We start from the raw sequence: 23,440 nt of genomic DNA, 5'->3' as shown, positions 1-23,440 counted from the left end.
GATTTTGAACACCTCTATCACCTCAACCTTCTCTGCTCTAAGGTGAAAAATCCCAGATTCTCCAGTCTCTCCACGTAACTGAAGTCCCTCATCCCTGGTACCGTTCTAGTAAATCTCCTCTGCACCCTCACTAAGGCCTTCACATCCTTCCTAAAGTGCGGTGCCCAGAATTGAACACAATACTCCAGCTGGGGTCTAACCAGTGATTTATAAAGGTTTAGTATCACTTCCTTGTTTTAGTACTCTGTGCCTCTATTAATAAAGCCCAGGATCCCATATGCTTGTTTAACAGCCTTCTCAACCTGTCCTGTCACCTTCAAAGATTTGTGTACACACACCTCCAGGTCTCTCTGTTCCTGCACCCCCTTTAAATTGTACCATTTTGTTTATATTGCCTCTCCTCATTCTTCCTACCAAAATGCATCACTTCTCGACCCTTCACCTCCGCAGATTGACGGCTCGGCCACCTTTCCCATTTGCGCTAAGGAGATGATGCCTGTTGATGTTCCGGAACATTTCCGCGGATCGGTGAATATTTGGGCTTCAGTTGCCGGTGTGGACGGCAGTAAACAGATCACATTCGATGACACGACCCCAGTTCATAAGCAGCTCATTGACATCAAATACTCGAAGGACACACGCAAGCAGTTCAAACCTGGCCTTCCGTACAATGGCAAGGTAGGACGACCAGGAGCCTGAGACTCGAGCACAAGCTCGAAATAAACCAACCAACTGTGGCTCTCTCTGTAATCGAGTCTGACAAACCAACACTGTAACACCATCCAATACGGATCCATCTCGAGCACAATTCAGGGCTTGGAATTTTGAAACTAACGGCCAACTTATATCACTGGAATTTTTTCCTGGTTTCCCCCCTCCTCTCCTGAAGGTACTGACTCTCCCTGGGGTACAGATCCCCTCCTCCCCTCAAGGCTCTGACTCTTACTGGGGTACGGGTCCCCTCCTCTCCTGAAGGTGCTGACTCTCACTGGGGTACAGCTCCCCTCCTCTCCTGAAGGTGCTGACTCTCACTGGGGTACAGCTCCCCTCCTCTCCTGAAGGTGCTGACTCTCACTGGGGTACAGCTCCCCTCCTCTCCTGAAGGTGCTGACTCTCACTGGGGTTCAGGTCCCCTCCTCTCCTGAAGGTGCTGAATTTCACTGGGGTACGGGTCCCCTCCTCTCCTGAAGGTGCTGACTCTCACTGGGGTTCAGGTCCCCTCCTCTCCTGAAGGTGCTGACTTTCACTGGGGTACGGGTCCCCTCCTCTCCTGAAGGTGCTGACTCTCACTGGGGTACAGGTCCCCTCCTCTCCTGAAGGTACTGACTCTCACTGGGGTACAGGTCCCCTCCTCTCCTGAAGGTACTGACTCTCACTGGGGTACAGGTCCCCTCCTCTCCTGAAGGTACTGACTCTCACTGGGGTACAGGTCCCCTCCTCTCCTGAAGGTGCTGACTCTCACTGGGGTACAGGTCCCCTCCTCTCCTGAAGGTACTGACTCTCACTGGGGTACAGGTCCCCTCCTCTCCTGAAGGTACTGACTCTCACTGGGGTACAGGTCCCCTCCTCTCCTGAAGGTCCTCACTCTCACTGGGGTACAGGTCCCCTCCTCTCCTGAAGGTGCTGACTTTCACTGGGGTACGGGTCCCCTCCTCTCCTGAAGGTGCTGACTCTCACTGGGGTTCAGGTCCCCTCCTCTCCTGAAGGTGCTGACTTTCACTGGGGTACGGGTCCCCTCCTCTCCTGAAGGTACTGACTCTCACTGGGGTACAGGTCCCCTCCTCTCCTGAAGGTGCTGACTCTCACTGGGGTTCAGATTTCATAGTCGCTGCCTGCCCTCCAAGTGGTCAAACTTCACGTGTGAGCTCAGAGAGTGAGTGTTGATAGGATATTTGACTGTGGAGGCATCACATCCAGGCCCGATCCTCAACTGGTAAACACACACACACGTGCACTTTCTATAAGACGTTACTGGACCTTGATCAGGACAACAAGCTCAGTACACACTCAGGGAGGGTCCTGGCTGACGCAATGGTCTCTGCCACAACACTCCCAGTGGCAAAGCATTCCATACACGAACAGCCTTTTGTGTAAAGAAATGTTCTGATACATAAGGAGTTAAAAATGAACTTCACTGGCAGATATCATGTTCTGGTTTAACTCACTACATTGTTGAGATGATCAGTTGGTTGATCACCAGCAATTTGCTTGGGCTGGGAGCTTAGCCATTCACTCAATTCAGATACAAACATGCTGTGCGATTTGTTTCTTTCCAAATATATGTCGAGTTGACAGCTCTTTGAATATAACAGGCAGTTATTTACATTCCCGAAACTCAGAGTTTCAGAGGGATTTCTCAGCTTGTCCTTTTCAAATCAATCTGGGACTTTCGAGGAGGAAAGATTCTGCCTGCAGTGTTCAAACTGTGAAACTTCTCAAGCGTATTAGTGAAAAAAGGAAAAGAAAAAAAATGTAACAAAATTAATTTATATATTGTTTAGCATCGAAATGGTGAACTAGTTAGAGGCAGAAACTGTGTCAACATTCAAGATTAGATTGGACAGGTGGATGAAGAGATTTGGGAACCGGCCGGGTAAATGTGATTAGAACTCTTTGCTCGTGTGGAGGGGAAATGCTGGAATGGAGTGGTTGGGCCGAATGGCCTGTTTCTGTGTTGTAACTTCTTTGACCTGTGTATATTGTTTTCCATTACAGTGAGGAAGCTCAATCACAACAGAGATAAATGTGATGTTTTTGCCATTATTCACTTGCCCATTTAAACTTGTTTGGTCTGTTGGAGCTTGAGACAAAGTCCAGTGTGGTGTCCCTCTGTCCCTCTGTCACTCGGTCCCTCGGTCCCTCTGTCCTCCTATCCATGTGTCCCTCGGTCCCTCTGTCCCTCGGTCCCTCTGTCCCTCTGTCCTTCTATCCCTCGGTCCCTCGGTCCCTCGGTCCTTCTGTCCCTCTGTCCTTCTGTCCCTCTGTCCTTCTGTCCCTCGGTCCCTCTGTCCTTCTGTCCCTCTGTCCCTCTGTCCTTCTGTCCCTCGGTCCCTCTGTCCCTCTGTCCCTCTGTCCTTCTGTCCCTCTGTCCCTCTGTCCTTCTGTCCCTCGGTCCCTCAGTCCCTCTGTCCCTCGGTCCCTCTGTCCCTCGGTCCCTCTGTCCCTCGGTCCCTCTGTCCCTCGGTCCATCTGTCCTTCTGTCCCTCGGTCCCTCTGTCCTTCTGTCCTTCTGTCCCTCGGTCCCTCTGTCCTTCTGTCCTTCTGTCCTTCTGTCCCTCTGTCCTTCTGTCCCTCTGTCCTTCTGTCCCTCGGTCCCTCTGTCCCTCTGTCCCTCTGTCCTTCTGTCCCTCGGTCCCTCTGTCCTTCTGTCCTTCTGTCCCTCTGTCCTTCTGTCCCTCTGTCCTTCTGTCCTTCTGTCCCTCTGTCCTTCTGTCCCTCTGTCCTTCTGTCCCTCGGTCCCTCTGTCCTTCTGTCCCTCTGTCCTTCTGTCCCTCGGTCCCTCTGTCCCTCTGTCCCTCTGTCCTTCTGTCCCTCTGTCCCTCGGTCCCTCTGTCCCTCGGTCCCTCTGTCCCTCGGTCCCTCTGTCCATCGGTCCCTCTGTCCCTCGGTCCCTCTGTCCCTCGGTCCCTCTGTCCCTCTGTCCTTCTGTCCCTCTGTCCTTCTGTCCCTCTGTCCCTCTGTCCCTCTGTCCCTCTGTCCCTCGGTCCCTCGGTCCCTCTGTCCTTCTGTCCCTCTGTCCTTCTGTCCCTCTGCCCCTCTGTCCTTCTGTCCCTCTGTCCTTCTGTCCCTCGGTCCCTCTGTCCTTCTGTCCCTCTGTCCCTCTGTCCCTCTGTCCCTCTGTCCCTCGGTCCCTCGGTCCCTCTGTCCCTCTGTCCCTCTGTCCTTCTGTCCCTCGGTCCCTCCGTCCTTCCGTCCCTCGGTCCTTCTGTCCCTCGGTCCCTCGGTCCCTCTGTCCCTCGGTCCCTCTGTCCCTCTGTCCCTCGGTCCCTCTGTCCTTCTGTCCCTCGGTCCCTCTGTCCTTCTGTCCCTCGGTCCCTCTGTCCTTCTGTCCCTCTGTCCCTCTGTCCTTCTGTCCCTCTGTCCTTCTGTCCCTCGGTCCCTCTGCCCCTCTGTCCTTCTGTCCCTCTGTCCTTCTGTCCCTCGGTCCCTCTGTCCTTCTGTCCCTCTGTCCCTCGGTCCCTCTGTCCCTCTGTCCCTCGGTCCCTCTGTCCTTCTGTCCCTCTGTCCCTCTGTCCCTCTGTCCTTCTGTCCCTCGGTCCCTCTATCCTTCTGTCCTTCTGTCCCTCTGCCCCTCTGTCCTTCTGTCCCTCTGGCCCTCGGTCCCTCTGTCCTTCTGTCCCTCTGTCCCTCTGTCCCTCGGTCCCTCTGTCCCTCTGTCCTTCTGTCCCTCTGTCCTTCTGTCCCTCTGTCCTTCTGTCCCTCGGTCCCTCTGTCCCTCTGTCCCTCGGTCCCTCTGTCCCTCCGTCCTTCTGTCCCTCCGTCCTTCTGTCCCTCGGTCCCTCAGTCCCTCTGTCCCTCGGTCCCTCTGTCCCTCGGTCCTTCTGTCCCTCGGTCCCTCCGTCCTTCTGTCCCTCGGTCCCTCTGTCCCTCGGTCCCTCTGTCCCTCTGTCCTTCTGTCCCTCGGTCCCTCTGTCCCTCGGTCCCTCTGTCCCTCGGTCCCTCTGTCCCTCTGTCCCTCTGTTCCTCTGTCCCTCGGTCCCTCTGTCCCTCTGTCCTTCTGTCCCTCGGTCCCTCCGTCCTTCTGTCCCTCGGTCCCTCAGTCCCTCAGTCCCTCAGTCCCTCAGTCCCTCTGTCCCTCGGTCCCTCTGTCCCTCGGTCCTTCTGTCCCTCGGTCCCTCCGTCCTTCTGTCCCTCGGTCCCTCTGTCCCTCTGTCCTTCTGTCCCTCTGTCCTTCTGTCCCTCGGTCCCTCTGTCCTTCTGTCCCTCTGTCCTTCTGTCCCTCTGTCCCTCTGTCCTTCTGTCCCTCGGTCCCTCAGTCCCTCTGTCCTTCTGTCCCTCTGTCCTTCTGTCCCTCGGTCCCTCTGTCCTTCTGTCCCTCTGTCCTTCTGTCCCTCTGTCCCTCTGTCCTTCTGTCCCTCTGTCCTTCTGTCCCTCTGTCCCTCTGTCCTTCTGTCCCTCGGTCCCTCTGTCCTTCTGTCCCTCTGTCCCTCTGTCCTTCTGTCCCTCGGTCCCTCTGTCCCTCTGTCCCTCGGTCCCTCTGTCCCTTCGGTCCCTCTGTCCCTCGGTCCATCTGACCTTCTGTCCCTCGGTCCATCTGACCTTCTGTCCCTCGGTCCCTCTGTCCTTCTGTCCCTCTGTTCCTCTGTTCCTCTGTCCCTCGGTCCCTCTGTCCCTCTGTCCCTCTGTCCCTCTGTCCCTCGGTCCCTCTGTCCCTCGGTCCCTCCGTCCTTCTGTCCCTCGGTCCCTCTGTCCCTCGGTCCCTCTGTCCCTCGGTCCCTCTGTCCCTCGGTCCTTCTGTCCCTCGGTCCCTCCGTCCTTCTGTCCCTCGGTCCCTCTGTCCCTCTGTCCTTCTGTCCCTCTGTCCTTCTGTCCCTCGGTCCCTCTGTCCTTCTGTCCCTCTGTCCCTCTGTCACTCTGTCCTTCTGTCCCTCGGTCCCTCTATCCTTCTGTCCTTCTGTCCCTCTGCCCCTCTGTCCTTCTGTCCCTCTGTCCCTCGGTCCCTCTGTCCTTCTGTCCCTCTGTCCCTCTGTCCCTCTGTCCTTCTGTCCCTCGGTCCCTCTATCCTTCTGTCCTTCTGTCCCTCTGCCCCTCTGTCCTTCTGTCCCTCTGGCCCTCGGTCCCTCTGTCCTTCTGTCCCTCTGTCCCTCGGTCCCTCGGTCCCTCTGTCCCTCTGTCCTTCTGTCCCTCTGTCCTTCTGTCCCTCTGTCCTCCTGTCCCTCGGTCCCTCTGTCCCTCTGTCCCTCTGTCCCTCGGTCCCTCTGTCCCTCCGTCCTTCTGTCCCTCGGTCCCTCCGTCCTTCTGTCCCTCGGTCCCTCAGTCCCTCTGTCCCTCGGTCCCTCTGTCCCTCGGTCCTTCTGTCCCTCGGTCCCTCCGTCCTTCTGTCCCTCGGTCCCTCTGTCCCTCGGTCCCTCTGTCCCTCTGTCCTTCTGTCCCTCGGTCCCTCTGTCCCTCGGTCCCTCTGTCCCTCGGTCCCTCTGTCCTTCTGTCCCTCTGTCCCTCTGTCCCTCTGTCCTTCTGTCCCTCGGTCCCTCTATCCTTCTGTCCTTCTGTCCCTCTGCCCCTCTGTCCTTCTGTCCCTCTGGCCCTCGGTCCCTCTGTCCTTCTGTCCCTCTGTCCCTCGGTCCCTCGGTCCCTCTGTCCCTCTGTCCTTCTGTCCCTCTGTCCTTCTGTCCCTCTGTCCTTCTGTCCCTCGGTCCCTCTGTCCCTCTGTCCCTCGGTCCCTCTGTCCCTCCGTCCTTCTGTCCCTCGGTCCCTCCGTCCTTCTGTCCCTCGGTCCCTCAGTCCCTCTGTCCCTCGGTCCCTCTGTCCCTCGGTCCTTCTGTCCCTCGGTCCCTCCGTCCTTCTGTCCCTCGGTCCCTCTGTCCCTCGGTCCCTCTGTCCCTCTGTCCTTCTGTCCCTCGGTCCCTCTGTCCCTCGGTCCCTCTGTCCCTCGGTCCCTCTGTCCCTCTGTCCCTCTGTTCCTCTGTCCCTCGGTCCCTCTGTCCCTCTGTCCTTCTGTCCCTCGGTCCCTCCGTCCTTCTGTCCCTCCGTCCTTCTGTCCCTCGGTCCCTCAGTCCCTCAGTCCCTCTGTCCCTCGGTCCCTCTGTCCCTCGGTCCTTCTGTCCCTCGGTCCCTCCGTCCTTCTGTCCCTCGGTCCCTCTGTCCCTCTGTCCTTCTGTCCCTCTGTCCTTCTGTCCCTCGGTCCTTCTGTCCCTCGGTCCCTCTGTCCTTCTGTCCCTCTGTCCTTCTGTCCCTCTGTCCCTCTGTCCTTCTGTCCCTCGGTCCCTCAGTCCCTCTGTCCTTCTGTCCCTCTGTCCTTCTGTCCCTCGGTCCCTCTGTCCTTCTGTCCCTCTGTCCTTCTGTCCCTCTGTCCCTCTGTCCTTCTGTCCCTCTGTCCTTCTGTCCCTCTGTCCCTCTGTCCTTCTGTCCTTCTGTCCCTCGGTCCCTCTGTCCTTCTGTCCCTCTGTCCCTCTGTCCTTCTGTCCCTCGGTCCCTCTGTCCCTCTGTCCCTCGGTCCCTCTGTCCCTTCGGTCCCTCTGTCCCTCGGTCCATCTGACCTTCTGTCCCTCGGTCCATCTGACCTTCTGTCCCTCGGTCCCTCTGTCCTTCTGTCCCTCTGTCCCTCGGTCCCTCTGTCCCTCGGTCCCTCTGTCCCTCTGTCCCTCTGTCCCTCGGTCCCTCTGTCCCTCGGTCCCTCTGTCCCTCTGTCCTTCTGTCCCTCTGTCCCTCTGTCCTTCTGACCCTCTGTCCTTCTGTCCTTCTGTCCCTCTGTCCTTCTGTCCCTCTGTCCCTCTGTCCTTCTGTCCCTCGGTCCCTCTGTCCCTCTGTCCCTCTGTCCTTCTGTCCCTCTGTCCCTCTGTCCTTCTGTCCCTCTGTCCTTCTGTCCCTCTGTCCTTCTGTCCCTCGGTCCCTCTGTCCCTCTGTCCCTCTGTCCCTCGGTCCCTCTGTCCCTCCGTCCTTCTGTCCCTCGGTCCCTCCGTCCTTCTGTCCCTCGGTCCCTCAGTCCCTCTGTCCCTCGGTCCCTCTGTCCCTCGGTCCTTCTGTCCCTCGGTCCCTCCGTCCTTCTGTCCCTCGGTCCCTCTGTCCCTCGGTCCCTCTGTCCCTCTGTCCTTCTGTCCCTCGGTCCCTCTGTCCCTCGGTCCCTCGGTCCCTCTGTCCCTCTGTCCCTCTGTCCCTCTGTTCCTCTGTCCCTCGGTCCCTCTGTCCCTCTGTCCTTCTGTCCCTCGGTCCCTCCGTCCTTCTGTCCCTCGGTCCCTCAGTCCCTCAGTCCCTCTGTCCCTCGGTCCCTCTGTCCCTCGGTCCTTCTGTCCCTCGGTCCCTCCGTCCTTCTGTCCCTCGGTCCCTCTGTCCCTCTGTCCTTCTGTCCCTCTGTCCTTCTGTCCCTCGGTCCTTCTGTCCCTCGGTCCCTCTGTCCTTCTGTCCCTCTGTCCTTCTGTCCCTCTGTCCCTCTGTCCTTCTGTCCCTCGGTCCCTCAGTCCCTCTGTCCTTCTGTCCCTCTGTCCTTCTGTCCCTCGGTCCCTCTGTCCTTCTGTCCCTCTGTCCTTCTGTCCCTCTGTCCCTCTGTCCTTCTGTCCCTCTGTCCTTCTGTCCCTCTGTCCCTCTGTCCTTCTGTCCTTCTGTCCCTCGGTCCCTCTGTCCTTCTGTCCCTCTGTCCTTCTGTCCCTCGGTCCCTCTGTCCCTCTGTCCCTCGGTCCCTCTGTCCCTTCGGTCCCTCTGTCCCTCGGTCCATCTGACCTTCTGTCCCTCGGTCCATCTGACCTTCTGTCCCTCGGTCCCTCTGTCCTTCTGTCCCTCTGTCCCTCTGTCCCTCGGTCCCTCTGTCCCTCGGTCCCTCTGTCCCTCTGTCCCTCTGTCCCTCGGTCCCTCTGTCCCTCGGTCCCTCTGTCCCTCTGTCCTTCTGTCCCTCTGTCCCTCTGTCCTTCTGACCCTCTGTCCTTCTGTCCTTCTGTCCCTCTGTCCTCCTGTCCCTCTGTCCCTCTGTCCTTCTGTCCCTCGGTCCCTCTGTCCCTCTGTCCCTCTGTCCTTCTGTCCCTCTGTCCCTCTGTCCTTCTGTCCCTCTGTCCTTCTGTCCCTCGGTCCCTCTGTCCCTCTGTCCTTCTGTCCCTCTGTCCTTCTGTCCCTCTGTCCTTCTGTCCCTCTGTCCCTCTGTCCTTCTGTCCCTCTGTCCTTCTGTCCCTCTGTCCTTCTGTCCCTCGGTCCCTCTGTCCCTCGGTCCCTCGGTCCCTCTGTCCCTCGGTCCATCTGTCCTTCTGTCCCTCGGTCCCTCTGTCCCTCTGTCCCTCTATCCTTCTGTCCCTCTGTCCTTCTGTCCTTCTGTCCCTCTGCCCCTCTGTCCTTCTGTCCCTCTGTCCTTCTGTCCCTCGGTCCCTCTGTCCTTCTGTCCTTCTGTCCCTCTGTCCCTCTGTCCCTCGGTCCCTCTGTCCCTCTGTCCTTCTGTCCCTCTGTCCCTCTGTCCTTCTGTCCCTCTGTCCCTCTGTCCCTCTGTCCCTCTGTCCTTCTGTCCCTCGGTCCCTCTGTCCCTCGGTCCCTCTGTCCCTCGGTCCTTCTGTCCCTCGGTCCCTCGGTCCTTCTGTCCCTCCGTCCTTCCGTCCCTCTGTCCTTCTGTCCCTCGGTCCCTCGGTCCCTCTGTCCCTCGGTCCCTCTGTCCCTCGGTCCCTCTGTCCCTCGGTCCCTCTGTCCCTCGGTCCTTCTGTCCCTCGGTCCCTCGGTCCTTCTGTCCTTCTGTCCCTCTGTCCTTCTGTCCCTCGGTCCCTCTGTCCCTCTGTCCCTCGGTCCCTCTGTCCCTTCGGTCCCTCTGTCCCTCGGTCCATCTGACCTTCTGTCCCTCGGTCCATCTGACCTTCTGTCCCTCGGTCCCTCTGTCCTTCTGTCCCTCTGTCCCTCTGTCCCTCGGTCCCTCTGTCCCTCGGTCCCTCTGTCCCTCTGTCCCTCTGTCCCTCGGTCCCTCTGTCCCTCGGTCCCTCTGTCCCTCTGTCCTTCTGTCCCTCTGTCCCTCTGTCCTTCTGACCCTCTGTCCTTCTGTCCTTCTGTCCCTCTGTCCTCCTGTCCCTCTGTCCCTCTGTCCTTCTGTCCCTCGGTCCCTCTGTCCCTCTGTCCCTCTGTCCTTCTGTCCCTCTGTCCCTCTGTCCTTCTGTCCCTCTGTCCTTCTGTCCCTCGGTCCCTCTGTCCCTCTGTCCTTCTGTCCCTCTGTCCTTCTGTCCCTCTGTCCTTCTGTCCCTCGGTCCCTCTGTCCCTCTGTCCCTCTGTCCTTCTGTCCCTCTGTCCTTCTGTCCCTCTGTCCTTCTGTCCCTCGGTCCCTCGGTCCCTCTGTCCCTCTGTCCTTCTGTCCCTCTGTCCTTCTGTCCCTCTGTCCTTCTGTCCCTCGGTCCCTCTGTCCCTCGGTCCCTCGGTCCCTCTGTCCCTCGGTCCATCTGTCCTTCTGTCCCTCGGTCCCTCTGTCCCTCTGTCCCTCTATCCTTCTGTCCCTCTGTCCTTCTGTCCTTCTGTCCCTCTGCCCCTCTGTCCTTCTGTCCCTCTGTCCTTCTGTCCCTCGGTCCCTCTGTCCTTCTGTCCTTCTGTCCCTCTGTCCCTCTGTCCCTCGGTCCCTCTGTCCCTCTGTCCTTCTGTCCCTCTGTCCCTCTGTCCTTCTGTCCCTCTGTCCCTCTGTCCCTCTGTCCCTCTGTCCTTCTGTCCCTCGGTCCCTCTGTCCCTCGGTCCCTCTGTCCCTCGGTCCTTCTGTCCCTCGGTCCCTCGGTCCTTCTGTCCCTCCGTCCTTCCGTCCCTCTGTCCTTCTGTCCCTCGGTCCCTCGGTCCCTCTGTCCCTCGGTCCCTCTGTCCCTCGGTCCCTCTGTCCCTCGGTCCCTCTGTCCCTCGGTCCTTCTGTCCCTCGGTCCCTCGGTCCTTCTGTCCCTCGGTCCCTCTGTCCCTCTGTCCTTCTGTACCTCTGTCCCTCGGTCCCTCTGTCCCTCGGTCCCTCTGTCCCTCTGTCCCTCGGTCCCTCTGTCCCTCGGTCCCTCTGTCCCTCGGTCCCTCTGTCCCTCGGTCCCTCTGTCCCTCTGTCCCTCGGTCCCTCTGTCCTTCTGTCCCTCGGTCCCTCTGTCCTTCTGACCCTCTGTCCCTCTGTCCTTCTGTCCCTCTGTCCTTCTGTCCCTCGGTCCCTCTGCCCCTCTGTCCTTCTGTCCCTCTGTCCTTCTGTCCCTCGGTCCCTCTGTCCTTCTGTCCTTCTGTCCCTCTGTCCCTCTGACCCTCGGTCCCTCTGTCCCTCTGTCCTTCTGTCCCTCGGTCCCTCTGTCCTTCTGTCCCTCGGTCCCTCGGTCCCTCTGTCCCTCTGTCCTTCTGTCCCTCTGTCCTTCTGTCCCTCTGTCCTTCTGTCCCTCGGTCCCTCGGTCCCTCTGTCCCTCGGTCCCTCGGTCCCTCTGTCCCTCGGTCCATCTGTCCTTCTGTCCCTCGGTCCCTCTGTCCCTCTGTCCCTCTATCCTTCTGTCCCTCTGTCCTTCTGTCCTTCTGTCCCTCTGCCCCTCTGTCCTTCTGTCCCTCTGTCCTTCTGTCCCTCTGTCCCTCTGTCCTTCTGTCCTTCTGTCCCTCTGTCCCTCTGTCCCTCGGTCCCTCTGTCCCTCTGTCCTTCTGTCCCTCTGTCCCTCTGTCCTTCTGTCCCTCTGTCCCTCTGTCCCTCTGTCCTTCTGTCCCTCGGTCCCTCTGTCCCTCGGTCCCTCTGTCCCTCGGTCCTTCTGTCCCTCGGTCCCTCGGTCCTTCTGTCCCTCCGTCCTTCCGTCCCTCTGTCCTTCTGTCCCTCGGTCCCTCGGTCCCTCTGTCCCTCGGTCCCTCTGTCCCTCGGTCCCTCTGTCCCTCGGTCCTTCTGTCCCTCGGTCCCTCGGTCCTTCTGTCCCTCGGTCCCTCTGTCCCTCTGTCCTTCTGTACCTCTGTCCCTCGGTCCCTCTGTCCCTCGGTCCCTCTGTCCCTCTGTCCCTCGGTCCCTCTGTCCCTCGGTCCCTCTGTCCCTCGGTCCCTCTGTCCCTCGGTCCCTCTGTCCCTCTGTCCCTCGGTCCCTCTGTCCTTCTGTCCCTCGGTCCCTCTGTCCTTCTGACCCTCTGTCCCTCTGTCCTTCTGTCCCTCTGTCCTTCTGTCCCTCGGTCCCTCTGCCCCTCTGTCCTTCTGTCCCTCTGTCCTTCTGTCCCTCGGTCCCTCTGTCCTTCTGTCCTTCTGTCCCTCTGTCCCTCTGACCCTCGGTCCCTCTGTCCCTCTGTCCTTCTGTCCCTCGGTCCCTCTGTCCCTCTGTCCTTCTGTCCCTCTGTCCCTCTGTCCTTCTGTCCCTCGGTCCCTCTGTCCCTCGGTCCCTCTGTCCCTCTGTCCCTCGGTCCCTCTGTCCCTCTGTCCCTCGGTCCCTCTGTCCTTCTGTCCTTCTGTCCCTCTGTCCCTCTGCCCCTCTGTCCTTCTGTCCCTCTGTCCCTCGGTCCCTCTGTCCTTCTGTCCCTCTGTCCCTCGGTCCCTCTGTCCCTCTGTCCTTCTGTCCTTCTGTCCCTCGGTCCCTCTGTCCCTCTGTTCCTCTGTCCCTCTGTCCTTCTGTCCCTTGGTCCCTCCGTCCTTCTGTCCCTAGGTCCCTCAGTCCCTCAGTCCCTCTGTCCCTCGGTCCCTCGGTCCTTCTGTCCCTCGGTCCCTCTGTCCCTCGGTCCCTCTGTCCCTCGGTCCCTCTGTCCCTCGGTCCCTCGGTCCCTCTGTCCCTCCGTCCCTCCGTCCCTCTGTCCCTCGGTCCCTCTGTCCCTCTGTCCTTCTGTCCCTCGGTCCCTCTGTCCCTCGGTCCCTTGGTCCTTCTGTCCCTCTGTCCCTCTGTCCCTCTGTCCCTCCGTCCCTCCGTCCCTCTGTCCCTCGGTCCCTCTGTCCCTCGGTCCCTCCGTCCTTCTGTCCCTCGGTCCCTCGGTCCATCTGTCCTTCTGTCCCTCGGTCCCTCTGTCCCTCTGTCCTTCTGTCCCTCTGTCCTTCTGTCCTTCTGTCCCTCTGTCCTTCTGTCCCTCGGTCCCTCTGTCCTTCTGTCCTTCTGTCCCTCTGTCCCTCTGACCCTCGGTCCCTCTGTCCCTCTGTCCTTCTGTCCCTCTGTCCCTCTGTCCTTCTGTCCCTCTGACCCTCGGTCCCTCTGTCCCTCGGTCCCTCTGTCCCTCGGTCCCTCGGTCCTTCTGTCCCTCGGTCCCTCCGTCCTTCTGTCCTTCTGTCCCTCGGTCCCTCTGCCCCTCTGTCCTTCTGTCCCTCTGTCCTTCTGTCCCTCGGTCCCTCTGTCCTTCTGTCCTTCTGTCCCTCTGTCCCTCTGACCCTCGGTCCCTCTGTCCCTCTGTCCTTCTGTCCCTCGGTCCCTCTGTCCCTCTGTCCTTCTGTCCCTCTGTCCCTCTGTCCTTCTGTCCCTCGGTCCCTCGGTCCCTCGGTCCCTCTGTCCCTCTGTCCCTCGGTCCCTCTGTCCCTCGGTCCCTCTGTCCCTCTGTCCTTCTGTCCTTCTGTCCCTCTGTCCCTCTGCCCCTCTGTCCTTCTGTCCCTCTGTCCCTCGGTCCCTCTGTCCTTCTGTCCCTCGGTCCCTCTGTCCCTCTGTCCTTCTGTCCCTCTGTCCTTCTGTCCCTCGGTCCCTCTGTCCCTCTGTTCCTCTGTCCCTCTGTCCCTCTGTCCTTCTGTCCCTTGGTCCCTCCGTCCTTCTGTCCCTAGGTCCCTCAGTCCCTCAGTCCCTCTGTCCCTCGGTCCCTCGGTCCTTCTGTCCCTCGGTCCCTCTGTCCCTCGGTCCCTCGGTCCCTCTGTCCCTCGGTCCCTCGGTCCCTCTGTCCCTCAGTCCCTCCGTCCCTCTGTCCCTCGGTCCCTCTGTCCCTCTGTCCTTCTGTCCCTCGGTCCCTCTGTCCCTCGGTCCCTTGGTCCTTCTGTCCCTCTGTCCCTCTGTCCCTCTGTCCCTCCGTCCCTCCGTCCCTCTGTCCCTCGGTCCCTCTGTCCCTCGGTCCCTCCGTCCTTCTGTCCCTCGGTCCATCTGTCCTTCTGTCCCTCGGTCCCTCTGTCCCTCTGTCCTTCTGTCCCTCTGTCCTTCTGTCCTTCTGTCCCTCTGTCCTTCTGTCCCTCGGTCCCTCTGTCCTTCTGTCCTTCTGTCCCTCTGTCCCTCTGACCCTCGGTCCCTCTGTCCCTCTGTCCTTCTGTCCCTCTGTCCCTCTGTCCTTCTGTCCCTCTGACCCTCGGTCCCTCTGTCCCTCGGTCCCTCTGTCCCTCGGTCCCTCGGTCCTTCTGTCCCTCGGTCCCTCCGTCCTTCTGTCCCTCTGTCCCTCCGTCCTTCTGTCCTTCTGTCCCTCTGTCCCTCTGTCCTTCTGTCCCTCTGTCCCTCTGTCCCTCTGTCCCTCGGTCCCTCTGTCCCTCGGTCCCTCTGTCCCTCTGTCCCTCGGTCCTTCTGTCCTTCTGTCCCTCGGTCCCTCTGTCCTTCTGTCCCTCTGTCCCTCTGTCCCTCTGTCCTTCTGTCCCTCGGTCCCTCTGCCCCTCTGTCCTTCTGTCCCTCTGTCCTTCTGTCCCTCTGTCCTTCTGTCCTTCTGTCCTTCTGTCCCTCTGTCCCTCTGACCCTCGGTCCCTCTGTCCCTCTGTCCTTCTGTCCCTCGGTCCCTCTGTCCCTCTGTCCCTCTGTCCCTCTGTCCTTCTGTCACTCTGTCCCTCTGTCCCTCTGTCCCTCGGTCCCTCTGTCCCTCGGTCCTTCTGTCCCTCGGTCCCTCCGTCCTTCTGTCCCTCGGTCCCTCTGTCCTTCTGTCCTTCTGTCCCTCTGTCCCTCTGTCCCTCGGTCCCTCTGTCCCTCGGTCCCTCGGTCCCTCTGTCCTTCTGTCCCTCTGTCCCTCTGTCCCTCTGTCCTTCTGTCCTTCTGTCCCTCGGTCCCTCTGTCCTTCTGTCCCTCTGCCCCTCTGTCCTTCTGTCCCTCTGTCCCTCGGTCCCTCTGTCCTTCTGTCCTTCTGTCCCTCTGTCCCTCTGTCCCTCGGTCCCTCGGTCCCTCTGTCCCTCGGTCCCTCTGTCCCTCGGTCCCTCTGTCCTTCTGTCCCTCTGTCCTTCTGTCCTTCTGTCCCTCGGTCCCTCTGTCCTTCTGTCCTTCTGTCCCTCTGCCCCTCTGTCCTTCTGTCCCTCTGTCCCTCTGTCCCTCTGTCCTTCTGTCCTTCTGTCCCTCTGTCCCTCTGTCCCTCGGTCCCTCTGTCCCTCTGTCCTTCTGTCCCTCTGTCCTTCTGTCCCTCTGTCCTTCTGTCCCTCGGTCCCTCTGTCCCTCTGTTTCTCTGTCCCTCGGTCCCTCTGTCCCTCTGTCCTTCTGTCCCTCCGTCCTTCTGTCCTTCTGTCCCTCGGTCCCTCTGTCCCTCTGTCCCTCTGTCCCTCGGTCCTTCTGTCCCTCGGTCCCTCCGTCCTTCGGTCCCTCGGTCCCTCTGTCCCTCGGTCCCTCTGTCCCTCTGTCCTTCTGTCCCTCGGTCCCTCTGTCCCTCGGTCCCTCTGTCCCTCGGTCCCTCTGTCCCTCCGTCCCTCCGTCCCTCGGTCCCTCTGTCCCTCGGTCCCTCTGTCCCTCTGTCCTTCTGTCCCTCGGTCCCTCTGTCCCTCGGTCCCTCTGTCCCTCTGTCCTTCTGTCCCTCGGTCCCTCTGTCCCTCTGTCCTTCTGTCCCTCGGTCCCTCTGTCCCTCGGTCCTTCTGTCCCTCAGTCCTTCTGTCCCTCGGTCCCTCTGTCCTTCTGTCCCTCGGTCCCTCTGTCCCTTGGTCCTTCTGTCCCTCGGTCCCTCCGTCCCTCTGTCCTTCTGTCCCTCGGTCCTCTCTGTCCCTCTGTCCCTCGGTCCCTCTGTCCTTCTGTCCCTCGGTCCCTCTGTCCTTCTGTCCCTCGGTCCCTCTGTCCTTCTGTCCCTCTGTCCCTCTGTCCCTCTGTCCTTCTGTCCCTCTGTCCTTCTGTCCCTCGGTCCTTCTGTCCCTCGGTCCCTCTGTCCTTCTGTCCCTCGGTCCCTCTGTCCTTCTGTCCCTCAGTCCCTCTGTCCTTCTGTCCTTCTGTCCTTCTGTCCCTCTGCCCCTCTGTCCTTCTGTCCCTCTGGCCCTCGGTCCCTCTGTCCTTCTGTCCCTCTGTCCCTCGGTCCCTCGGTCCCTCTGTCCCTCTGTCCTTCTGTCCCTCTGTCCTTCTGTCCCTCTGTCCTTCTGTCCCTCGGTCCCTCTGTCCCTCTGTCCCTCTGTCCCTCTGTTCCTCTGTCCCTCGGTCCCTCAGTCCCTCTGTCCCTCGGTCCCTCTGTCCCTCGGTCCTTCTGTCCCTCGGTCCCTCCGTCCTTCTGTCCCTCGGTCCCTCTGTCCCTCGGTCCCTCTGTCCCTCTGTCCTTCTGTCCCTCGGTCCCTCTGTCCCTCGGTCCCTCTGTCCCTCGGTCCCTCTGTCCTTCTGTCCCTCTGTCCCTCTGTCCCTCTGTCCTTCTGTCCCTCGGTCCCTCTATCCTTCTGTCCTTCTGTCCCTCTGCCCCTCTGTCCTTCTGTCCCTCTGGCCCTCGGTCCCTCTGTCCTTCTGTCCCTCTGTCCCTCGGTCCCTCGGTCCCTCTGTCCCTCTGTCCTTCTGTCCCTCTGTCCTTCTGTCCCTCTGTCCTTCTGTCCCTCTGTCCCTCTGTCCCTCTGTCCCTCGGTCCCTCTGTCCCTCCGTCCTTCTGTCCCTCGGTCCCTCCGTCCTTCTGTCCCTCGGTCCCTCAGTCCCTCTGTCCCTCGGTCCCTCTGTCCCTCGGTCCTTCTGTCCCTCGGTCCCTCCGTCCTTCTGTCCCTCGGTCCCTCTGTCCCTCGGTCCCTCTGTCCCTCTGTCCTTCTGTCCCTCGGTCCCTCTGTCCCTCGGTCCCTCTGTCCCTCGGTCCCTCTGTCCCTCTGTCCCTCTGTTCCTCTGTCCCTCGGTCCCTCTGTCCCTCTGTCCTTCTGTCCCTCGGTCCCTCCGTCCTTCTGTCCCTCGGTCCCTCAGTCCCTCAGTCCCTCTGTCCCTCGGTCCCTCTGTCCCTCGGTCCTTCTGTCCCTCGGTCCCTCCGTCCTTCTGTCCCTCGGTCCCTCTGTCCCTCTGTCCTTCTGTCCCTCTGTCCTTCTGTCCCTCGGTCCTTCTGTCCCTCGGTCCCTCTGTCCTTCTGTCCCTCTGTCCTTCTGTCCCTCTGTCCCTCTGTCCTTCTGTCCCTCGGTCCCTCAGTCCCTCTGTCCTTCTGTCCCTCTGTCCTTCTGTCCCTCGGTCCCTCTGTCCTTCTGTCCCTCTGTCCTTCTGTCCCTCTGTCCCTCTGTCCTTCTGTCCCTCTGTCCTTCTGTCCCTCTGTCCCTCTGTCCTTCTGTCCTTCTGTCCCTCGGTCCCTCTGTCCTTCTGTCCCTCTGTCCCTCTGTCCTTCTGTCCCTCGGTCCCTCTGTCCCTCTGTCCCTCGGTCCCTCTGTCCCTTCGGTCCCTCTGTCCCTCGGTCCATCTGACCTTCTGTCCCTCGGTCCATCTGACCTTCTGTCCCTCGGTCCCTCTGTCCTTCTGTCCCTCTGTCCCTCGGTCCCTCTGTCCCTCGGTCCCTCTGTCCCTCTGTCCCTCTGTCCCTCTGTCCCTCGGTCCCTCGGTCCCTCGGTCCCTCTGTCCCTCTGTCCTTCTGTCCCTCTGTCCCTCTGTCCTTCTGACCCTCTGTCCTTCTGTCCTTCTGTCCCTCTGTCCTTCTGTCCCTCTGTCCCTCTGTCCTTCTGTCCCTCGGTCCCTCTGTCCCTCTGTCCCTCTGTCCTTCTGTCCCTCTGTCCCTCTGTCCTTCTGTCCCTCTGTCCTTCTGTCCCTCTGTCCTTCTGTCCCTCGGTCCCTCTGTCCCTCTGTCCCTCTGTCCCTCGGTCCCTCTGTCCCTCCGTCCTTCTGTCCCTCGGTCCCTCCGTCCTTCTGTCCCTCGGTCCCTCAGTCCCTCTGTCCCTCGGTCCCTCTGTCCCTCGGTCCTTCTGTCCCTCGGTCCCTCCGTCCTTCTGTCCCTCGGTCCCTCTGTCCCTCGGTCCCTCTGTCCCTCTGTCCTTCTGTCCCTCGGTCCCTCTGTCCCTCGGTCCCTCTGTCCCTCTGTCCCTCTGTCCCTCTGTTCCTCTGTCCCTCGGTCCCTCTGTCCCTCTGTCCTTCTGTCCCTCGGTCCCTCCGTCCTTCTGTCCCTCGGTCCCTCAGTCCCTCAGTCCCTCTGTCCCTCGGTCCCTCTGTCCCTCGGTCCTTCTGTCCCTCGGTCCCTCCGTCCTTCTGTCCCTCGGTCCCTCTGTCCCTCTGTCCTTCTGTCCCTCTGTCCTTCTGTCCCTCGGTCCTTCTGTCCCTCGGTCCCTCTGTCCTTCTGTCCCTCTGTCCTTCTGTCCCTCTGTCCCTCTGTCCTTCTGTCCCTCGGTCCCTCAGTCCCTCTGTCCTTCTGTCCCTCTGTCCTTCTGTCCCTCGGTCCCTCTGTCCTTCTGTCCCTCTGTCCTTCTGTCCCTCTGTCCCTCTGTCCTTCTGTCCCTCTGTCCTTCTGTCCCTCTGTCCCTCTGTCCTTCTGTCCTTCTGTCCCTCGGTCCCTCTGTCCTTCTGTCCCTCTGTCCTTCTGTCCCTCGGTCCCTCTGTCCCTCTGTCCCTCGGTCCCTCTGTCCCTTCGGTCCCTCTGTCCCTCGGTCCATCTGACCTTCTGTCCCTCGGTCCATCTGACCTTCTGTCCCTCGGTCCCTCTGTCCTTCTGTCCCTCTGTCCCTCTGTCCCTCGGTCCCTCTGTCCCTCGGTCCCTCTGTCCCTCGGTCCCTCTGTCCCTCTGTCCCTCTGTCCCTCGGTCCCTCTGTCCCTCGGTCCCTCTGTCCCTCTGTCCTTCTGTCCCTCTGTCCCTCTGTCCTTCTGACCCTCTGTCCTTCTGTCCTTCTGTCCCTCTGTCCTCCTGTCCCTCTGTCCCTCTGTCCTTCTGTCCCTCGGTCCCTCTGTCCCTCTGTCCCTCTGTCCTTCTGTCCCTCTGTCCCTCTGTCCTTCTGTCCCTCTGTCCTTCTGTCCCTCTGTCCTTCTGTCCCTCGGTCCTTCTGTCCCTCTGTCCTTCTGTCCCTCTGTCCTTCTGTCCCTCGGTCCCTCTGTCCCTCTGTCCCTCTGTCCTTCTGTCCCTCTGTCCTTCTGTCCCTCTGTCCTTCTGTCCCTCGGTCCCTCGGTCCCTCTGTCCCTCTGTCCTTCTGTCCCTCTGTCCTTCTGTCCCTCTGTCCTTCTGTCCCTCGGTCCCTCGGTCCCTCTGTCCCTCGGTCCCTCGGTCCCTCTGTCCCTCGGTCCATCTGTCCTTCTGTCCCTCGGTCCCTCTGTCCCTCTGTCCCTCTATCCTTCTGTCCCTCTGTCCTTCTGTCCTTCTGTCCCTCTGCCCCTCTGTCCTTCTGTCCCTCTGTCCTTCTGTCCCTCGGTCCCTCTGTCCTTCTGTCCTTCTGTCCCTCTGTCCCTCTGTCCCTCGGTCCCTCTGTCCCTCTGTCCTTCTGTCCCTCTGTCCCTCTGTCCTTCTGTCCCTCTGTCCCTCTGTCCCTCTGTCCCTCTGTCCTTCTGTCCCTCGGTCCCTCTGTCCCTCGGTCCCTCTGTCCCTCGGTCCTTCTGTCCCTTGGTCCCTCGGTCCTTCTGTCCCTCCGTCCTTCCGTCCCTCTGTCCTTCTGTCCCTCGGACCCTCGGTCCCTCTGTCCCTCGGTCCCTCTGTCCCTCGGTCCCTCTGTCCCTCGGTCCCTCTGTCCCTCGGTCCTTCTGTCCCTCGGTCCCTCGGTCCTTCTGTCCCTCGGTCCCTCTGTCCCTCTGTCCTTCTGTACCTCTGTCCCTCGGTCCCTCTGTCCCTCGGTCCCTCTGTCCCTCTGTCCCTCGGTCCCTCTGTCCCTCGGTCCCTCTGTCCCTCGGTCCCTCTGTCCCTCGGTCCCTCTGTCCCTCTGTCCCTCGGTCCCTCTGTCCTTCTGTCCCTCGGTCCCTCTGTCCTTCTGACCCTCTGTCCCTCTGTCCTTCTGTCCCTCTGTCCTTCTGTCCCTCGGTCCCTCTGCCCCTCTGTCCTTCTGTCCCTCTGTCCTTCTGTCCCTCGGTCCCTCTGTCCTTCTGTCCTTCTGTCCCTCTGTCCCTCTGACCCTCGGTCCCTCTGTCCCTCTGTCCTTCTGTCCCTCGGTCCCTCTGTCCTTCTGTCCCTCGGTCCCTCGGTCCCTCTGTCCCTCTGTCCTTCTGTCCCTCTGTCCTTCTGTCCCTCTGTCCTTCTGTCCCTCGGTCCCTCGGTCCCTCTGTCCCTCGGTCCCTCGGTCCCTCTGTCCCTCGGTCCATCTGTCCTTCTGTCCCTCGGTCCCTCTGTCCCTCTGTCCCTCTATCCTTCTGTCCCTCTGTCCTTCTGTCCTTCTGTCCCTCTGCCCCTCTGTCCTTCTGTCCCTCTGTCCTTCTGTCCCTCGGTCCCTCTGTCCTTCTGTCCTTCTGTCCCTCTGTCCCTCTGTCCCTCGGTCCCTCTGTCCCTCTGTCCTTCTGTCCCTCTGTCCCTCTGTCCTTCTGTCCCTCTGTCCCTCTGTCCCTCTGTCCTTCTGTCCCTCGGTCCCTCTGTCCCTCGGTCCCTCTGTCCCTCGGTCCTTCTGTCCCTCGGTCCCTCGGTCCTTCTGTCCCTCCGTCCTTCCGTCCCTCTGTCCTTCTGTCCCTCGGTCCCTCGGTCCCTCTGTCCCTCGGTCCCTCTGTCCCTCGGTCCCTCTGTCCCTCGGTCCTTCTGTCCCTCGGTCCCTCGGTCCTTCTGTCCCTCGGTCCCTCTGTCCCTCTGTCCTTCTGTACCTCTGTCCCTCGGTCCCTCTGTCCCTCGGTCCCTCTGTCCCTCTGTCCCTCGGTCCCTCTGTCCCTCGGTCCCTCTGTCCCTCGGTCCCTCTGTCCCTCGGTCCCTCTGTCCCTCTGTCCCTCGGTCCCTCTGTCCTTCTGTCCCTCGGTCCCTCTGTCCTTCTGACCCTCTGTCCCTCTGTCCTTCTGTCCCTCTGTCCTTCTGTCCCTCGGTCCCTCTGCCCCTCTGTCCTTCTGTCCCTCTGTCCTTCTGTCCCTCGGTCCCTCTGTCCTTCTGTCCTTCTGTCCCTCTGTCCCTCTGACCCTCGGTCCCTCTGTCCCTCTGTCCTTCTGTCCCTCGGTCCCTCTGTCCCTCTGTCCTTCTGTCCCTCTGTCCCTCTGTCCTTCTGTCCCTCGGTCCCTCGGTCCCTCTGTCCCTCGGTCCCTCTGTCCCTCTGTCCCTCGGTCCCTCTGTCCCTCTGTCCCTCTGTCCCTCGGTCCCTCTGTCCTTCTGTCCTTCTGTCCCTCTGTCCCTCTGCCCCTCTGTCCTTCTGTCCCTCTGTCCCTCGGTCCCTCTGTCCTTCTGTCCCTCTGTCCCTCGGTCCCTCTGTCCCTCTGTCCTTCTGTCCCTCTGTCCTTCTGTCCCTCGGTCCCTCTGTCCCTCTGTTCCTCTGTCCCTCTGTCCTTCTGTCCCTTGGTCCCTCCGTCCTTCTGTCCCTAGGTCCCTCAGTCCCTCAGTCCCTCTGTCCCTCGGTCCCTCGGTCCTTCTGTCCCTCGGTCCCTCTGTCCCTCGGTCCCTCTGTCCCTCGGTCCCTCTGTCCCTCGGTCCCTCGGTCCCTCTGTCCCTCGGTCCCTCCGTCCCTCTGTCCCTCGGTCCCTCTGTCCCTCTGTCCTTCTGTCCCTCGGTCCCTCTGTCCCTCGGTCCCTTGGTCCTTCTGTCCCTCTGTCCCTCTGTCCCTCTGTCCCTCCGTCCCTCCGTCCCTCTGTCCCTCGGTCCCTCTGTCCCTCGGTCCCTCCGTCCTTCTGTCCCTCGGTCCCTCGGTCCATCTGTCCTTCTGTCCCTCGGTCCCTCTGTCCCTCTGTCCTTCTGTCCCTCTGTCCTTCTGTCCTTCTGTCCCTCTGTCCTTCTGTCCCTCGGTCCCTCTGTCCTTCTGTCCTTCTGTCCCTCTGACCCTCGGTCCCTCTGTCCCTCTGTCCTTCTGTCCCTCTGTCCCTCTGTCCTTCTGTCCCTCTGACCCTCGGTCCCTCTGTCCCTCGGTCCCTCTGTCCCTCGGTCCCTCGGTCCTTCTGTCCCTCGGTCCCTCCGTCCTTCTGTCCTTCTGTCCCTCGGTCCCTCTGCCCCTCTGTCCTTCTGTCCCTCTGTCCTTCTGTCCCTCGGTCCCTCTGTCCTTCTGTCCTTCTGTCCCTCTGTCCCTCTGACCCTCGGTCCCTCTGTCCCTCTGTCCTTCTGTCCCTCGGTCCCTCTGTCCCTCTGTCCTTCTGTCCCTCTGTCCCTCTGTCCTTCTGTCCCTCGGTCCCTCGGTCCCTCTGTCCCTCGGTCCCTCTGTCCCTCTGTCCCTCGGTCCCTCTGTCCCTCGGTCCCTCTGTCCCTCTGTCCCTCGGTCCCTCTGTCCTTCTGTCCTTCTGTCCCTCTGTCCCTCTGCCCCTCTGTCCTTCTGTCCCTCTGTCCCTCGGTCCCTCTGTCCTTCTGTCCCTCTGTCCCTCGGTCCCTCTGTCCCTCTGTCCTTCTGTCCCTCTGTCCTTCTGTCCCTCGGTCCCTCTGTCCCTCTGTTCCTCTGTCCCTCTGTCCCTCTGTCCTTCTGTCCCTTGGTCCCTCCGTCCTTCTGTCCCTAGGTCCCTCAGTCCCTCAGTCCCTCTGTCCCTCGGTCCCTCGGTCCTTCTGTCCCTCGGTCCCTCTGTCCCTCGGTCCCTCGGTCCCTCTGTCCCTCGGTCCCTCGGTCCCTCTGTCCCTCAGTCCCTCCGTCCCTCTGTCCCTCGGTCCCTCTGTCCCTCTGTCCCTCTGTCCTTCTGTCCCTCGGTCCCTCTGTCCCTCGGTCCCTTGGTCCTTCTCTCCCTCTGTCCCTCTGTCCCTCTGTCCCTCTGTCCCTCCGTCCCTCCGTCCCTCTGTCCCTCGGTCCCTCTGTCCCTCGGTCCCTCCGTCCTTCTGTCCCTCGGTCCCTCGGTCCATCTGTCCTTCTGTCCCTCGGTCCCTCTGTCCCTCTGTCCTTCTGTCCCTCTGTCCTTCTGTCCTTCTGTCCCTCTGTCCTTCTGTCCCTCGGTCCCTCTGTCCTTCTGTCCTTCTGTCCCTCTGTCCCTCTGACCCTCGGTCCCTCTGTCCCTCTGTCCTTCTGTCCCTCTGTCCCTCTGTCCTTCTGTCCCTCTGACCCTCGGTCCCTCTGTCCCTCGGTCCCTCTGTCCCTCGGTCCCTCGGTCCTTCTGTCCCTCGGTCCCTCCGTCCTTCTGTCCCTCTGTCCCTCCGTCCTTCTGTCCTTCTGTCCCTCTGTCCCTCTGTCCTTCTGTCCCTCTGTCCCTCTGTCCCTCTGTCCCTCGGTCCCTCTGTCCCTCGGTCCCTCTGTCCCTCTGTCCCTCTGTCCCTCGGTCCTTCTGTCCTTCTGTCCCTCGGTCCCTCTGTCCTTCTGTCCCTCTGTCCCTCTGTCCCTCTGTCCTTCTGTCCCTCGGTCCCTCTGCCCCTCTGTCCTTCTGTCCCTCTGTCCTTCTGTCCCTCTGTCCTTCTGTCCTTCTGTCCTTCTGTCCCTCTGTCCCTCTGACCCTCGGTCCCTCTGTCCCTCTGTCCTTCTGTCCCTCGGTCCCTCTGTCCCTCTGTCCCTCTGTCCCTCTGTCCTTCTGTCACTCTGTCCCTCTGTCCCTCTGTCCCTCGGTCCCTCTGTCCCTCGGTCCTTCTGTCCCTCGGTCCCTCCGTCCTTCTGTCCCTCGGTCCCTCTGTCCTTCTGTCCTTCTGTCCCTCTGTCCCTCTGTCCCTCGGTCCCTCTGTCCCTCGGTCCCTCGGTCCCTCTGTCCTTCTGTCCCTCTGTCCCTCTGTCCCTCTGTCCTTCTGTCCTTCTGTCCCTCGGTCCCTCTGTCCTTCTGTCCCTCTGCCCCTCTGTCCTTCTGTCCCTCTGTCCCTCGGTCCCTCTGTCCTTCTGTCCTTCTGTCCCTCTGTCCCTCTGT

General features: G+C 61.1%; 1 protein-coding gene across 1 annotated transcript in view; it reads left to right on the top strand.

The window, feature by feature from the left end:
* The window catches only part of cpamd8 (C3 and PZP like alpha-2-macroglobulin domain containing 8), a 176,921-nt gene that overhangs the window by 58,677 nt on the left and 94,804 nt on the right, over positions 1-23,440 (top strand). The window contains exon 11 of the mRNA XM_067968643.1: positions 451-678. Coding sequence (XP_067824744.1) covers positions 451-678 — 228 coding nt within the window. The remainder of the gene's footprint in view (positions 1-450; positions 679-23,440) is intronic.

The sequence above is a fragment of the Heptranchias perlo genome, chromosome 29 (genome assembly GCF_035084215.1).
Source record: "Heptranchias perlo isolate sHepPer1 chromosome 29, sHepPer1.hap1, whole genome shotgun sequence".
In the NCBI taxonomy this organism is placed as follows: Eukaryota; Metazoa; Chordata; class Chondrichthyes; order Hexanchiformes; family Hexanchidae; genus Heptranchias; species Heptranchias perlo.
The sequence above is the reverse complement of the archived record's forward strand: the minus strand, read 5'-3'. Positions and strand labels throughout refer to the sequence as shown.